This window comes from Protopterus annectens, chromosome 6.part0, assembly GCF_019279795.1.
Source record: "Protopterus annectens isolate FY-2018-M chromosome 6.part0, PAN1.0, whole genome shotgun sequence".
NCBI classification, from domain to species: Eukaryota; Metazoa; Chordata; order Ceratodontiformes; family Protopteridae; genus Protopterus; species Protopterus annectens.
The window spans coordinates 82,104,599-82,122,412 of record NC_056737.1 but is presented as its reverse complement, the minus strand read 5'-3'; the positions used below and the strand labels follow the sequence as shown (position 1 = coordinate 82,122,412).

At 40.9% G+C, this 17,814-nt stretch overlaps 1 protein-coding gene across 1 annotated transcript in view; it reads right to left on the bottom strand.

The window, feature by feature from the left end:
- The window catches only part of TTLL5 (tubulin tyrosine ligase like 5), a gene marked incomplete in the record, with an annotated part of 5,893,562 nt that overhangs the window by 4,077,414 nt on the left and 1,798,334 nt on the right, over positions 1-17,814 (bottom strand). Inside the window, 1 exon segment of the mRNA XM_044073865.1 lies at positions 17,196-17,257. Within this exon segment, the coding sequence (XP_043929800.1) occupies positions 17,196-17,257 (62 nt within the window).

Below are 17,814 nucleotides of genomic sequence, written 5' to 3'. Positions count from 1 at the left end.
CGATCCTTGAGATTGTCCTCTGCCCCTCGGGTGCCTGTATCTACCTCTTTGGGGTCTGCCCGTGGCTGGAAAGGACCATTTTTTGGAAGGCCAATTTCTACTGAAACGTGGGGGTTGTACCTGTAGAAAATCTTTCACTGTTTGCATTGATTTATCCTTTTCCTCCATTTTCTTTAATACCTCCTCAGCTTTAACACCAAATTATACATCCTTTTATGGAGGGGCATCTAGTAATTTAGCTTTGACATGATCTGGTAAGGTTTGCTCCTTGAGCCAGGCATGTCTACGTATGACTGATCCTGTAACAGCAGCTCTACATGAGGCCTCTAGAGCATCAAATCATCCAAGAAAGAGAGACCAGCACTCAATGGCAGCAGATTAAAGTTAAATTTATTAAGGTTGTAAAAACAACCTACTAATAATGCACAAACCGGTTTCGGCTATAAAAGCCTTTTTCAATGTGACTTAACAATCAAATTTAGTTTCAAAAACCATGATGCATCCTGATTCTTGTTTTATACCCACTACTTAAAGTGGTATAGCCCATTTTCATTTCATTATCCATAATACTGACACATCTTATTGTGTTATTAAATTGTTCATGTTAAATGAACATGATGAACATCTTAAACATATAGATTCACCACATTTACATACTTATTCAACTTATAGTGTTCTAAATATGTTTTAAAGCTTGTATTTGTGGGGATTTTAATTTTAGTGCATAAATCAACAAAATAAAATAAAATAAAATACCCACAGTAGTGAAATCTAATTATAACCACTCAAATAATAATTCTAATACAACTTTTTCCAAAAACCCCCAGTAATTATAATTATAAATAAGGGGTGTGTCCACAATAATACGCATATAATTAATTGCTTCCTAAAAGCATATTATTGTTGATCTTATATTTTATATTGAGAGTTATAATATTCCTCGTGAATGACTTGTAGACCAAAATTTTATAATGTACCTATTACCGATGAATGTATAGTTCTTTTGAATACATTTTATTGTTATTGAATGTAAACCAAATAACTTATATGTCTAGAGTTATAATAATAGGCTGCCTGATAATATTAATTTAATTTCTTGGTATTCCTTTAAGTACCTAGAAACTATCCTTCATGTACATGGTATTCATTAAGTCCAGGTCTGAAAAGAGCCCCAAGTGTGGTGATCCACCTTTGTTCCATGTTATTGAGTTTGGTGTGCCACCCCATCTTAAAATTTCTGTGTGATTGTATTCTATCAATAATAATGAACTTGAATGAAGCTGCTGCATGTTGTTTAGTATGTTTATATAAGGCATTGGTTACTCGCCTATTTCTGATGGAACTGAGGTGTTCGCTAATTCTAATTCTAATTGGCCTCGAGGTCTGCCCTACATAAAAAGCTAAACAAGAGCATTGAGCCAAATATACTACCCAATCTGAGCTGCAGTTGCCAAAAGTTGTTATATTGAAAATCTTAGGTGTATTTTTGCTACTAAATTCTTTAGTTTTCCAAATGTATTGGCATAAACTGCAGTGTCCACAGGGGTAACAACCAACTAACGCATCCCCAAACAACGTGGTTTGATGTTTAATACCTGGAGTATACCTTTTATAATGTGCAAAATTGGACTGAATTGTCTGTCCTCTGCGATAGGAAAAAGAACAGGTGTCAGGAAGAATATCCCGAAGAAATGAATTGGACTGTAATGTGTTCCAATGTTTATTAACAATTTGTCTGAACCATTTGGTGTTATTGCCATACGTTGTAACCAGTCTAATCGGTTGCTTATCCTGCTTGGACCCTTCTGTAGATCTATTATATTGAAGCAGATCTTCTCTACTTTTTGTGTCAATTTGTGCAATTGTTTTATTTAACTGATTTATATTATACCCTCTGTCCACAAATCTAGTTGTTAGTTCAGCTGTACGTATGGAATATTCGGTTGAAGTTGAACAAATCCTTTTGAGGCGCATATATTGTGATTTGGGAATACTGGTAATAATGTGGTGGGGATGAGAATGAAGAATCGTGTTATACTGCGGAAACTTCCTGTGTTTAGTTGTCGCTAAGGTATGGTCCTCTAATCTGTTAACTGACACATTCAAAAACACAATTTCTTTATATCCAATAATGATCGTAAATTCTATATCAAATGGATTCTTGTTAAGATATTCCACAAACTTGGTTAATACATGCTTACTGCCCCGCCACACCAACCAACAATCGTCTAAATACCTCCGCCATATGTCCATGTATTCCATATAGATGTTCCGCTGGGTATCATATATGAAGTATGATTCAAAGTATCCCATAAAGAGATCGGCATAAATTGGAGCAAAGGACGCCCCCATGGCTGTCCCCTTGATTTGCCAATAGGGGATCCCTTCAAAATAGAAGATTTTTTTGTAAAACAAACTCAGTTAGTTGGATGAGAAAATTATTGAATCCTGTTGAATATAATTTTGATTCTTTTAACCAATGTGTCACAGCCAGAATGCCAGCTTTATGTGGGATACTGGTATATAACGATGTTACATCTAAGGTGCACAAAAGCCAGTCTTCCTCCAATTGGGAATCTTCAATAATATTCAGGAATTGTGTTGTGTCCTGGATACGCGATCTAACCATGGGCAATAATGGTTTAAGATACTCAGTCAATAAAGCAGATAAAGGCTCAGTTAAAGACCCACGACCTGACACTATTGGTCTACCTGGAGGGTTATTTAGATCTTTATGTGTCTTAGGTATTAGATAAAGAGCATCAAAACCACATTGCAAGGTATGTTTACCCACTTGTTCTGTACTATGCATCAAATCCTGCAACTCCTTCAAGTCTGGTTGTTCAGGTTGTGACATTTTACTTCTCAACTGTGTTAAGAGAAACTGTTGGTACTTTAGCATATGGAACTGGCAGTTTAATGCCCTCATGGTTAAGGTGGCCGAGGTGTATACCTTTTTCCCCACCTTTCTAAGGATCTGGAATCTCTCTCGGAAGGTAATGGATTTTTAGCAGTGGAGGCCTTAATTCCCTTGGGGTCCTGTGAGATAGTTTCTGGGTCAGCCGCATGACTTTTGTATAAAAATTGGTGTGAGTCAGGAACCCGGTAGTACTTGTCAGGCTTGACTGGGGCTGGAGGTAAAGAATCCGGATTAAGGCAGGCCTTCGAGTACACATCATCTAGTATGTCTAAGACAGGATGTATAGCCAGAGGCCTGTGCTGAGGTAGCAAGAGAAAATCCCTAAGCCTTTTCTTGGAATCTGAGTACTCTTGGCCTTCCCAGTGGAAGTGTTCCCTTAAGGTATGCAAGGTTTCCCCAATTGAGTAATCCTCTGGGGGGGAGACAGAGGGAATGGACTCCTCTGCATCAGAATCTTCAAAAGGGGAGTAAGAATGTTCCTGTTCATCAGAGTGTTCTGAAATAATGGAAGCCTGGTCAGAGGAGGGGGATTCTTCCTCCACTCTGGACCTTTTGTCCGGGGGGGTTGAGAACCCCTGATAAGAGTAATTAAATCCTCAGCCATTTTAAGCATCTGTTTTTTTAGGCATGGGGCCTGGAGAAGGGCCCTGTGTAGCTTGTCTCTTAGCATGCATGGCTGCTTTAGACTTCATGAAAGCCTTGATGGAAAAAGAAGAGGAAAGTCTGAAGACACCTTGAGAGGAGGCAGACCTGTCTACATTTTGAGATTCACCACCAAGAGTGGCTTCGGTATCTGTAGTTGGGGTGTGGGCCGAGGAGCCTGCACTGGCACAGAAGACACCGCCAATGAAGTGTCGTCGGTAGGCAGGGGCTGCGTAGGCACCTCACTGAGAACCAGACCACCTGTAGTCGGCTTTGGCGTGGTGTCGGTAGAGGCCGCGGACCTCGTGTGTCGGTCCTTATCTTTGCATTTTTTAGACAAAACTGGAGTCGGAGTATCCGACGACATAATATAATTAAATTTTTTGCCAAAATAGTGCTGGGCGAACTCCGCCTGATGCTTAATGGTGCGTTTATTGAATGTAGCACAAAAACGACAGACCGAGACGTTGTGGTCTGGGCCTAAGCAAGGAATGCAGAGGGAATGAAAATCCTTATGCGGTATTTGCTTCCCACATGAAATACAATTATTAACTTTGTCTGACATCGGTCTGAGGCAAGAAAAGTTTCCCCAACGGGGTACTTAGCTTTCAAGAAGACTTCGGTTGCAAAATTTTCGTAATTTCAGGAGCTGGCCGACCGGTACTTGCGAACTGCTTCTGCTTCAGGCACCGCGCAGCAAGAAAGACTGAAGAAAATGGCATTGGCTGGTTCTTTTATACCCCTGTCGCACTGACGACAGGGAAGAAGCGACGACAACCGACGCCGGACCTAGACTTTGGAATTCGGCTGACCGAGGACCCGCCTGACGGCAGGAGAACCCATCTGTTATGACTGCAGCTGTATGCATGATGAACATCGAAGGGTATTCTGTAGCCTCCGGATATGACGGACTGTACCCATTTGTCTTGTGTTATGTCTTGCCAGGTTCCTGGGTACAGTGATAGTCTTCCCCCGATTGCCTCCAGAGGTGAGCAGCCAGGCAACCCTTCAGGGATGCTGGAAGGGCTTGTCAGAGAAGGATTCTCTGCTGCCCTGGTTTTGCGGACCCCCTCTGCCACGAGGGCGGCATCTGTTATTGTTCCCTCCTCTGCCCCTGGAGGGAAACTCACCACGTGTGTCCGGCAAGGCTCCTTGGGATTTTCGGAACCACATCTTCCCACTCTTCTGACCCTTAGGATATGGTCTGGAGGGAGTGGAAAAACGGACTCCTACAGCAGAGAGAGTCTTGCCTTCCTGCTCACACCTGGTAAGGGTATCTTTCACCTGTGATTCAAAGAGAGAGGAACCATCAAAGGGGGTGTTGGTGAAAGACGCTCTGCAAGGTTCCGCAAAGTTACATAGCCGCATTCAAGCGTGCCTCCTTAGGGCCACGCTTATGCCTGCGGCTCTACTCGCACCATCGTCTGCATACGAAATGAGCCGCATGGAGGAGTTTACCACAGAATTAAGAGTCGCCAGCTGGGAGGCTGCCTTAGGCTGGGCCCCCTCAGCTGATGGATCTTGGTGGGTATCTCCAAGCTCTTTCAGGAGATCCTTCTGAAGACGGGTAAAGTGGCACAGGTAATTCAAGGACCGCATGGGAAAGTTTGCTGAAGAGAACATCCACTTCCCATATCTGTCCATCGTCCTGGACTCCTTATTAGGGGGATGGACAGATGAAGAAGTTTCAGCCAACTCCTTCTTTGTGGCCGCTGCTGCCACCATGGCATCAATGGGGACACCCTTGGTCAAGAACTGTTTGTCCTGCGGGGCAGTAATGAATTTTGCAGGTATTCTAGGGGTCGGTTCCACTGTGTCTGGAGCCTTTCAAGCCACCACAGACATCAGTGGGTCGAAAGGCGGAGACACCCAGGAGGTGGAAGGTTGGGATCCAAATGCATCCAGGAATACCGAATCATCCTCAGAAGGGCTTAGGGTATTCCAGTTTCCCCTCTGCCTAAGCATCTCAAGGATGTTTGAGAAGGAGACATCTTCAGAGGGGGATCTTGGGGACCCTTCCGACTCCTCTAAGTCGGTATCTGATGTAATAGACTCGGGGGAGTCAACATGCTTCCTCTTGCATTTTCTCTTGCGAGGTGGCTCCTCTGAAAGATCAGGGGAAGCCTCGGAAGAGGAGGATACACCCAAGGGGGTGTCCTGGAGCGCTGGATCCCCATGCTTAGGGTCTGGAAGAAGGGCAGAGGCTGACGCAGGCACCCTAGGGGGAGAAGCCGATGGGGTCAATTGTGGGACTGACTCAGGGGCCAGCACATTCCTCATCACCTCGAAGGCGTCCCTGCCCGGACGCAGAGAAGGCTCAGGCTCCGACAAAACCAGAAGCCCTCCCCACACCGAGGGAGACAGCTCCGAGGCAGATGTGGGAGCCAAGCTCACCTGCGCCGAAGCACCAAGAGGGAGAGTGGGGTTGGACAAGGGTCCGATGCCACTTGCCCCCTCAGAGCTGACGAGGGAGTCTCAGCACCCAGATCCCTCCAGGGAAGGTACCATGGAAGAGATCGGAGCCGACGAAGGAACCGAAAGGGAGGGTATCGGCACCGATGGTTCCACGACTCGAACACCAATGAACTCCGGCTCTGAGCTCAAAGGAAGAGTCGGAGGAGGAATAAGAATAGCTGTGGACGGAGCTGACTCCTGGTGAGGAGGGCTGGACAACATTTTGGCTAGGGCCTGCGACTTCAAGAGCCTACTGACCACTCTTTCCAAATCATGGTCCGAAAGTCTAGAGGACCGAGAAGAGTGGGGTGATTGGTGACTACGCTCCGACTGGAGCAGGAGCGACTTTGGAGCCGAACGTATCGACTCCAAAGAAGGAGACTTGGATCTCTTTCGACTCTCAGCTGGCTCCGAAGACCGTGTCGGAGCCAACTGGGAGGGAGGGAGGGACATCGGTTCCAGACGGACCCGAAATGGATTGTGTGGCTTCACCCAACGACGGCTCCGAACTGGGAGCCGACAGTTTAGGTGGCCTGGAAGATTTCACCGGCTGAGACTTCGACGGTGAATCTTGGGGTTTAAGCAGACCCCTCAGAATCAATTTATTTTTGTGTTCCTGCAGGACTCTTGGACTGAAGGCATGACAGATGGAGCAAGAGTCCTGCAGGTGCATTATGCCCAGACAATAAACACAAGAAGTGTGACCATCTGTCAGAGACATCTTTTGACAGCATGAGTCACACTTCTTGAATCCGGACGGTTTTGGATCCTTGGACATTCTTGGATGAAAACCAAGGACAAGTTTTCACACAAAAAGTTAAGGTAACCGATAAAAAATATTAATACCCTACAGTTACCACAACCCACTACAAGTACTACTACCACAAAGAAAAACAAACTTATCACTAACACTACAAGTTTTTTTTTTTTTTTTTTAAAGGAGATAGAAAAGAAAGGTTAACCTCTAACTCAAATGGAAAGAACCTTTCTGTGGAAAAGGGAGAGAAGGGAGGAGGCGAAACTCTCTAATTTAAATGAGTTTCTTAGGAAGGGAAAGCTATTTAGAGGAAAAAACTAACTACAATGAATAAAGTCTAACTAACGACTAATTCTACACTACAAAACAGAAATTTTTATAGGAAAACAACAGTAAATAACAGTAATAATAAAGAAGCTTATATGACCTGAGCCAGTAGAACAACCTCGCAGCAGAAGCGGCAAACGAGATCTGGGTATCTAGCGCCAGGCATCATGGGATATAGGGGGGGCCTTGAGCCAGTAAGCAGCTCTCGAGCTTTTGAAGATGGCCGAGTCGTAGCCGAGGATCGGCTCTGAACCCAACCAGCAAGAATAGAAGGCGAGATAGACAACTTAACATCAAAAGTAATAGCAGTAAATTATCTACCCACATATGAATTGGTTCAGCAATATCCATATATATGAAGACATGATAAAATGAAGTACTTCGGAGTACGGATTAAAAATGATACTGGTGTGGCAGCTAAGGATATGAGGGAGGAGACTAAACAAAAGATTACACAAAAACTGAGAAAATGGAAGCTCTGTCATATGCATATTGAAAGGAAGATACAAGCAGTTAAATGTTTTTATTCTATTTTGTCTTATACACAATTCAGGCATATTTCTATCAACCAGGGGAGAAGATGTGGATAGCACATTAATAAAGAGCTGAAGGAATTTATCTGGGAGGGGAAGATGGCAAGAGTCAAGTGGGATGAGCTTATTCTTCCAATAAAACAGGGCAGATTGGGATTACCAGAGTTGAACGGGTATTTCTGAGCAACACAATTAAGGCTCTTACACATAGCACAAGCAGAAAAGTATAACTTAAGTGAGAAAAGATGATGATAAAACAGGGGGAAGCTCAAGTAACAGGGAGAGACTGGGATTTTGGATGCAGACTTTCAAGGAGAACAATAATCATATAGAATATTATATTCATAAATTAGAGGAAGAACTAAGCCAACACGGGAATGGAGAAAGGAAATTCTATCACTAGAGATGACTGTAATTAGGGATACAGATAATAGGCAAAAAGGGGCAGGAATATATTGGAGAAAATTGGCAAAGGAATCAAGGTACTGGGAGCAAATAACTAGAGAGGGAAAGGTAACAGAATGGGAAGATGACAAGAAATTATTTGGATTACAGGCTAAAGATTGCCTTCCATATCAAGGACTGACATCACAGTATAGGCAAAGAGAAAGAAATAGGGGGTCCTAAATTTAAGACTAGCAGTGGTAGAGGTCCTAAATGAAAGACCAGCACTGGTAGAGTTTTTAGTAGAATCTAGTACAGAAGTTGCCATTAAGGTTCATAGGTAGTATTAGGCTATTGGCCCTAGGGCCTATATAAGCCTAGCCAAAAAGGTACCCTGGCTTTCGCCACCCAAGAAAATTATTTTCCTGTGCCCCTGTTGAGCAGAGCCACAGAGGTGATCCCCGGGGTGAATTTCCTATTTCCCATCCAATCATCAAAATTTTTCTTGAAGAGTGCTAATGAGGAGCTTTGTTTGATATAGATAGGTAGTTTGTTCCAGAGTATGAGAAGTCTCTGGGACAGGAATCTATCCCTCCAACATGTTCTGTTTATTGTGGTGATAAGGTTTAGGTCCCAAGAGCGTGTAGCCTGGAGGGATTGAGATTTCTTTAAGTGGATCATGTCCAACAGCTCTGGGTTTGACATAGCTTTGTATGTTAGACAGAGATCGTCTCTCAGTAAGCGATACGCGACGGAGTAAAGCTGGAGTTTTTTCAGACAGTCTGCATAGGGCATCTGTTTGAGGCCGGTAATCCTCTTTGTGAGGTATTTCTGCTGCCTTTCCAGTTGTTGTAGATGTCTTGTGAGGTACATACCAAAGGGTGCGTTGTACTCTATAATGGGGATGAGAAACCTTTTGTGATGAGGTGTGCCATGTAGAAGGATTTCCTGACTACTGTGGCAATGTGATTATCAAAGGAGAGACTACTGTCCACCTGTGTCCCAAGTTCTCTTATCACACTTTCTGTATTAAGTAGACTACCGCCTATGTGGCAGTTCACGGGTACAGAGTTTTTACAAAGGGCGATGACAGTGCTTTTTTGGCATTGAGCTTGAGGCTATGGCTTTGACACCAGGCATCTGTTTCAGTGAGACCCTTTTGTAGGATGTCCACATCATTAGGAGTTTCGATTATAGCTCCTAGTTTGCAGTCATCTGTGAATTTTGTTAGCCAAAGACCTTCTGTTTCAGCCTGTACTTCAGAAAAGTAGATACCAAACAGGAGAGGACCCAGAAGTGAACCCTGTGGTACTCCACTTGTCACTGGTTTGAAGTTGGATTTGGAGTCTGCTACTTTCACAGTGTGAGTTCTGTCAGTGAGCCAGTTGGCAACACATCTTGTGACATAGGGATTTATACCTAGTTTAGTGAGTTTATCTATAATTCCAGAGTAGGGGATGGTGTCAAAAGCCTTGGCGAGATCTAGATAAGCTGTGTGAACCACCTCACCCCCATCTACGGCTTTGGTGACTGCTTCAAAGAAGTCTATCGGGTTTAGGAGACATGATTTGCCTTTTACAAACCCTAAATGGGTGGGGTCCAGAGTTTGGAGATTACCAATGTCTTTGTTTATAAGTTCCATGATGATACGTTCCATGGCCTTGCAGACCAGGCTCGTTAGGCTAATGGGGCAGTAGTTCCCAGGGTCTCTGGTGGCCTTCCTTTTGTGGAGTGGGATAACCGTCACTGTGCGCCATTCAGTGGATACATAGCCTGAGGTGAGGCTATGATTGAACATGGTGCTTAGGTGGGGTGCCAGTTCATTCTATAGTTCGTGTAGAACACAGCCTGGGATGTTGTCAGGTCCCATGGATGCTGTGCTCTTGGCTTTGGGGAGTGTGTTTTTTTCCCTGTGCAACTATGATTACAGGAACTTTGCATTCTTCCGGTAAAGAGATGGGCCATTTAGGGGGTGAGAGGGGGGTAAAGTTAGCACTGAACCTATCTGCCAGGATGTTGGCAATATCAGTTGTTTCTGTATATTTAGTGTCATTGTGCTGTAACTCAGAGCAGATCTTAGTGTTGCCAAGGAGATTCTTGGCATAGCTATAGAATCCTTTGTGGTTGTCTGTAGAATCGGTGGCAATTTTGTTTTTGTAACTAGCTTTGGATGATTTTATGAGGGATCTCAGCTTCGTACTGAGGCTGACCAAGAAAGGAATAATTAGTAGAGCATATAAAATGTTGCATGATAACAGTAAGAATCAACCAGAGGAGGTTAGGAAGAGTGGGATGCGAGATTAGATAAGCAATGCACAAAGAAACAATGGGGGGGATATATGTATGTCTCACAAATATGCAACAAAATCGATTTCAGATCATTGCCTGGAAGTGCTTACATAGGTATTTTTATACCCCAAGTAGAATTCAAAGAATTTTTCCTCAGGCAGACAGCAAATGTTAGAGATGTGATGGGGCAGAAAGAGGTAACTGGGAACATATTTCTGGGAGTGTAATGAGTTGGTAGACTTTAAAGATTCCCTGCAGATTGCTCTGTCAGACTGGATGAGCAAATTGGAGTGACTAGGAAAATTATGTTTTTGAGCTATGATACAAACTCGAGATTGCCTACACATAGTAAGGCCTTGCTGAGTCGAATTATGATGGTTGCTGAAAAAAAGCAATTGCTAGAAAATGGAAATCAAGGTCTAAACTTTATTAGAAACAGTGAAGATAGTAACAGAGTTAAAACAACTGGAAATGGGATCTTTAGAAAAGGGTAGGAGCAAATTCAATAGGAAAAAATGGGAACTGTGGGATCAATACATGCAGAGGAGGAATGAGGTTTAAAAAAAGGCAGGATTTGAATGAGCTATGTACTGGTTGGCAAACAATGACTGGACAATTAAAAGTGATGTATAATGTTTGCAGCTATAGTTGTGTTGGCACGGGTTGGAATCTATGTTGGTAACTGAGATTGTGTCACTATGGTTTATTGTCATTTATATAAATGCAACAAGGAGTACGTCATACATGATAATTTAATAAAGACGTTTCTTGTTTTAAAAGAAAACTTGACATACTTAAGTCTTCCATAAATATATTCATTTCTGCTTTTTCCTGATTTCCAAATTTCTCTGCTTTACAGAAATTTTCATAAAATTTCTGAACTACCTCTAATGCCTCTACAGGATGTTTGGTAATTTTTCCTGTTAAATGTTCCCTATGCTTGGAAACAGCCCTTTCTACTTTCTGTTGCCTACATTGTACTACAAGTTTTTGTGCTCTGGAGGTATTATCAAAAAAACGTTGCCTAACAGAAATCTTTCTATCCTCATGCATCTTATCCAGATACTGCCTTATTGTCTCTTTAGCACTCTGCAATTATACCTCTTCTTGTTCTTTAAGATTCCCCTTATTCTGCAATACTTTAACCTTTGTCAGACTCTCTAAATAATTCTTATTTCTTAATCATATCTCTTTTTCTTTTATTTTAACATATTTTTAAACTCCACTTTCATTTTATCACACTCACTAGCTATAACGTCTTAAGAAATTTCTATCTTCCCTAATGACTCTCAAATAACTTCCACTACCCGTTCCTTAAATTCCTCTCTTTTTAACAGGGAGGTGGGGAAGCATCAGTGTCTAATTTTTACTTCATTACCCTTCATTTTTATCTTAGTTTCTACTAGCACATGATTTGTGACAGTTACTGGACGTATGTAGTAGCGTTCAATTAAAAGCACATTTCCCTATAAAATATAATTTCTGTCTAGTCTAGCCCAGTTATTGTACCTTGAGGAATAATATGTAAATTCTCGAGTACCATGTAAATTCTCCAGTACCTTCTACTGAATTCACATTTTCCATACTAAATATTTTCTTATATTTCTTCAGAAATATACCCCTCTGTTACTGTATTTTCTGTTTTAGCTCTTCTGGATGCAATTTCATTGTTGCATATTAACTTCCATTGCACACCTATATGCAACATTCCCTGCTGAAAGCTGATTATCACAAAACTGTCTTAAGTTCTGTAATAGCAGTTTTAAGTGGAATATAAAAGCATGCCAGCATAATCCTCCTTCCCATTGCCAGTCGCCTCTTATAACCAGAAATCTACCCCTTTTTTCCTTCTTCTATCACTAGTAGAACTCCTCTTGCAATTAGTATAATTACTCCCCTTTTCCCTTGTCCCTGATATTCTGTTGATTATCCATCTTGAAATTCTTTTATCAAATTCAATCACATACCCAGTTATTTCCAAATGTGTCATCTGCAGCACTGCTATTTGCACTCTACATTTCTTAATGTAATTCAATACTCTTACCTTTTTGTCTATACTTTTGAGGCCATTCACATTCCAAAATAATATGAATAGTGTAGCTATTATGATAAGTTATTATTCCCACAGCTTATTTTAAATGTCTATTTCTAGCTTTTGTGTTACATGCACCCATTAGTATCTGCCACGTCGATACTTTATACACTTGTTTCTTGTCATCTCCATTTGAACCAGTATCAGTTTTACAAGACTTTTTGTTTTAATGAAAACCCTCAAAGAAAAAACAAACATACACCCATAATATCCCCCTTTAGCCTATTAACTTAAAACAAATGCACAGAACTATGTGCATCTTCAAATAATGAAGTTCAACCCTTCTGACAGGAACAGCTGCCCCAAATTAACATCTGGACCCATAGGCATTACTTAACCTACAATTAAGGTTATTCATTCTAAGGTATATGTTACAGTCTGTGCTTCTACTTATACTAATTGCTGCCTGTTTTTGTGTTTTCTTTATTCCCCTCCCAGATGTGAAAAGCAGCTTGTATACTTTCAGAAAACATTAACTTTTAGCCTTAACAAAAAGTGCACTGGCTATATTTAAACAAAACTAAATTAATGAATGTTGTAACACAAGCATTGAAGTACTTGTGTATCAGGAAAGCTGCTATCTCTTATTCACTTGCAATAATTTCAAACATTTTTTTACTAAGCTGCTTGCTCCTGTACCTTTTAATTTTATATTTCTCTCAGCAATGTCCAGAACTCTTGATATTTATTACCTGCACATGCAGTCAGCTTGTCTCCATGGAAACTTCAGAACAGAATGTGCAGCTGCTCTTAGCTGCAAACTTCACAACTCTTTTGTTAAAGGAAAATGTTTCACTACCTTCACAGTGTTGTCTTATTTTTAAAGCCCATATGCTTATACAAGAAACATGTTAGTAGATTAAGCCTATGGCATTAATCCAGACATTCACCTATGCCAAAGCATTTCAACTATACATTATAATTCATGCACTTTTATACCCCACCACATCTCCCAAGATTACAGCATAGTAACTTAAACATGCTTCTGCCAAGCCATTCTTCTCTTTTTACATTGTAATGCCTACATTTCTTAAAACTAAAATAGTACCTGTTTACTTTAGTATCTTTACTACATACAAAAATCACTCAGAATGTTTTACTATACAATATGCAATCTATATCATGAAATGCTTTATACAAATACTGTCAAGAAAAAATGCTTTACTTACAGTTACTTTCGTTTTTCCTTTTAATGTCATTCCAAACATTCATAACATAAAGTAGGGTATACAATTTTCAGTCTCCCCGAAATTTAACAAAGTCAACAAAATTCCAATCTTTCGCAGGCACCATTTCCTGTAAAGCCAAATTTCAGAAATGTGACTGATGCTTTATAATCTCACATTTATTCACTAATTTCAGAATTGGTGTTCTTCCTGCTCATCTGCATCTCCCAACCCCAGATGCCAGTTCAGGTCCAAGGTACTTCCAATGCTTAAAGTCAACTCCTCTGCTTTTTTCGGTCCTCAAGCATTTTCCTTTGGGACATTGGAAAATGTTTCACTGGCAAAGTCTCTCTATGAGCTTTATTATCAGAGGAATGGGATAAGAGTCCACCACTGTTTGATGGCTCACTTTTTGTTCAACAAACTTTTGTTTTCCCTCCTTAGCATTTCCTGCATCAAATAATGACTTTGATCCTCCAGGAAAAATATTCTGAAGACAACTGGATGCAGCAGCTTGAATCTCACACCTGCCTATCAACATTCCCTGATTTGTTGGGATAAATTTGCTTCTCTTCTGCCTGGTGTACAGTGAATGATCATTTTCCACAAACACTCCACTGCCTCCAATTGTTAATACTTTTCCTTTCTGCCACAAATTGTTAGGATCAATTATTTCAGCTGGCATGACTGAATCCTTAGTAATACAGGTTTCAACTGCTTTCTCATGGCCAAGTTTAGAGCATACACACATTGTATCCTTTTAACTAACAAATCCTGCTGACCAATTGTTTATCTGTGCTTTCATAAAATGAATAAAGGTTTTTCCTTCCAGTTTCCATGGTAGATCAGAATTTCAGGTCTTCTCTGTCTGCTTTGTCCTCTAACACTACCATTTTTTGAAACCACTGTTCTTGAGCAGTTTCATACTCAGCCAGCCTTTCCTTCATTTCAGTCTCTGATTTTTGCAGTTTTATTAGTTTATCTGAATATCTGTTTAAGGCTTCTTCCATTGTTTCCCAGAATTTTATTTTAGTTGATACACTCCTTCAATGTTCCACTTATTTTAATCAGCTCTGTACATCTGTTTACTTTTTCCTGTAAAGCTCTGGAAGCCATCTCTTCTACCAAAGTGGATGCTTGAACAGCTTTTTACTCAACAGCTGCAGGATTCTTCCCAGTCAGGGTTTTCTCTTCACCTTTTCTAGCTGATCTTCTTTCAGGCCCTCCAGCTTTCTTCTTTGTTGGTGTCCACTCAGTGTATTTACTAGTCAGATTTCTTTTTTCACACCGGGAGAGCTGAAATCAAGTTGCTGATCAGTGTGCATCCATCTTGGCAGTCTGCCACAGGATTCTTGTAAAAAAAAATCAAGTTCGTCATGAATTTAATCTGTCTGGTCTTTTGAGAGCAGGAGGCTGTGAATCAAGAGCAGATGAGAAAGACTGTAAAGCATCCAAGAAGGCCTCCAGGACTGAAGGAACAGGAGAGGGAGCCAGAGTGCCAATTTCCAGGAGATTTTAGTATCTTTTCTGGACCCCTGAAACCTGTACAGCCTCCCACTTAAAATGTTTCATCATGTTTATAATTCTGTCTCCAAATGAAGCCTCTTTAATAGGAGGGTCTGGGGAAATGAAATCTTCATCAACAGAAGTGGTTTGGCCAGGACAGTGTACTTGAGAGGAGTATGCCCAAAAATGATCATAGTCAGAGGCATTAATTCACTCTATTTTTTGTGGTGTGTGAGGATGAGGTTGAGTAGAAAATTAAGAAAGTTTAAGGGTCATAATGTACATGAGGAGGACTTTGGAAAAGTCCATCCATTCCTTCTTCCTAGATGGGCAGTAGAAGTGACATATTTAGTTTATCTTGTTTCTTCTGTGGTATGATGTCCATCTGGACTAACAGGAGTGGTTCACACCCTTGATGTACCTCAATTAACTTAGCAGGGATTGCTTTGCTAACTAGATTCTGTGGAATGCCTTCCAGACACTCTAAAATGATGATCCATTGTTTACCTTTTTCTGCGGAGGTAGCTTCCATGGTTGTAAGGCCCTTTGATGTCATTCCAGCCTTCAGCAGGGTGTCGGTAGAGGGCATCACAGGTGAAGTCAGATGTACCATGGGCTCTAGAACCTAAGCAGGTGCAACAGAATCAGGAACATGTAGATTAAGTGCCCAGTCTGGGCCTTTTCATTTTTTTCTTGAGAAGCAGACTCTGCCATCTTGAGGTGGGTCAAGGTCTCCACGATGGTATTAAGCAAAGCCAGAAGGGATGCAAAGTCTCTTGCACAAAAGATTGGCAGGCAGAACAGGCCTTGTAGTCGTGCTTTGTACCTAGGCAGAAGAAACAATGGGTATGTGGTCTTTGTACGTGATTTAACTACCACACTTGAACTTACCCCTCCTAGCTGACATCTGATATGGATATAACACAACAATTTAAGTAAGAAAGTTTCACCAAGGGGCACTTATCTGTTTTAAAGAAACTATGGTACAAATAACCTAGCAATGATCAGTCCAATGGATGTGCAACCTTTTTTCGGGTTGGAAGCAAGAGAGTCTGAGGAAGCCTATACACCCCTACACTTACGAGCTGAAAACACACTGGATGTCTGACCTATGGAACTTTAAGCTTTGGTAACCTGGTCAGACATCAGCAGTGATAACCCATTGGTTTAGAATACTTCAACAGTGATTTCAGTCAGGACATTAATGGACAAAACAGTATGATCAGAATTTTTGTCTAATTACAAACTAAAATGTACCCACTTAAAAGCTTATCATTTAAATTATTACCAGTGTACTATTTTCACCTGATCACAGTTCAATATTAGAGGACAGCAATCATTGTGTGTGAAAGGAAAGGCTCGGTGATGTCAATTAAACAGAGCTGCGCAACCAAATATCTGGAATCATATGTGTGTCATATGTTGGATGCAGGTGGAATGGAGAAGAGCCCCGTGTATTAAAGTAATTGCCCTACTGTCAATAGATTACAGTCAACTGATAATGAAAACAAGATAAAATAAATTAATACTGGCAGAATTTATCTGTACCAGTAACAAACAAACAATGGTGAGGCAACCAGTGAGAAGTGATTATTTTAGGAGAAAAGGCAGCCACAGCACAATGGCAGTTGACTTATCACTTGATTAGATTTAAATGATCACTGACTTGAACTATCAGAACTACAGGTGTGTGTATGTGTGTGTTGGAAAATTTGAAACAAATTAAAATGCACTGCTGTGGAGAGAATTTTAGTTACTTAATTACAATAAATACCAGGATAAACTAATCAGAATGTCGTTATTCCTCTGAAACTTACTTGTGCTACACTCATCTTCCACCAAGTAAGATAAGACAGTAGAGCAGGGTGACAAACTCTCTTCCCTTTCCTTCTGTTTACCTGTCTGGTCCATTAAAGCAGCTTTTTGCTATAAACCTAGGTCATCTGAGCAGCAAATAAAGTTGAGCCACTTAGCTGGACATTTTTAGTAGTTGCAATATTAGTATCTCCAACGTCAGTCAGCATACTTTTTACAGTTTTTAATACAGGCACTGCCCATCCTCAGCATTACCAAAAAAAATGAAGTTAATTTTACAAAAATACGACATAACTGTCATACTACTCACCTACTATTGAAAACATATCTGAAATCATGCTTGCTTTAACCTTCAGGTCTAATGGGGAGTCACTGTTGGGGGAAAAAAAACAACAATTCAACAGTTATTTGAGATTCTTCTTAAGTTTTAACTTAGGGTCACATTAAAATGTGAGTAAATCCCAACATGATTTGCACATTATTTTATGAGTCACACAATGTAAATGTTTCATTTGTGAACAATGCAGTGAACACATTTTCCTAATTTAAACTATTTTTATAAATTACTTTCCTACTCCACCAAAAACTTAAAACCCCTAGCATTAAGCAGAAGATTGCTAGGTACTTACGTATTATCACAACCAGATGTTCAAGGTCACAAAATTCTCATACCTCAACTGTAACGACTGCATGTAAGACTCAGAAGTTATCTTCAAAGTCTTTTCTACTGCCGGTTTACACTGGCTAAGGTTCAGGAATGCAGTAAGCTGCATACATGCACAGGTAGTTTGTATCGATACTTACACAATGTAATCCTATACGAAGTAGCAGTGCTGCCATTACCTATTCTCGCAAGCAGCTTCCAAAGCTGGCACAAATCTTCCCTTTTTGGTTTCCTTTCACGTTCACTGCCTAAATCAAACAAGGCT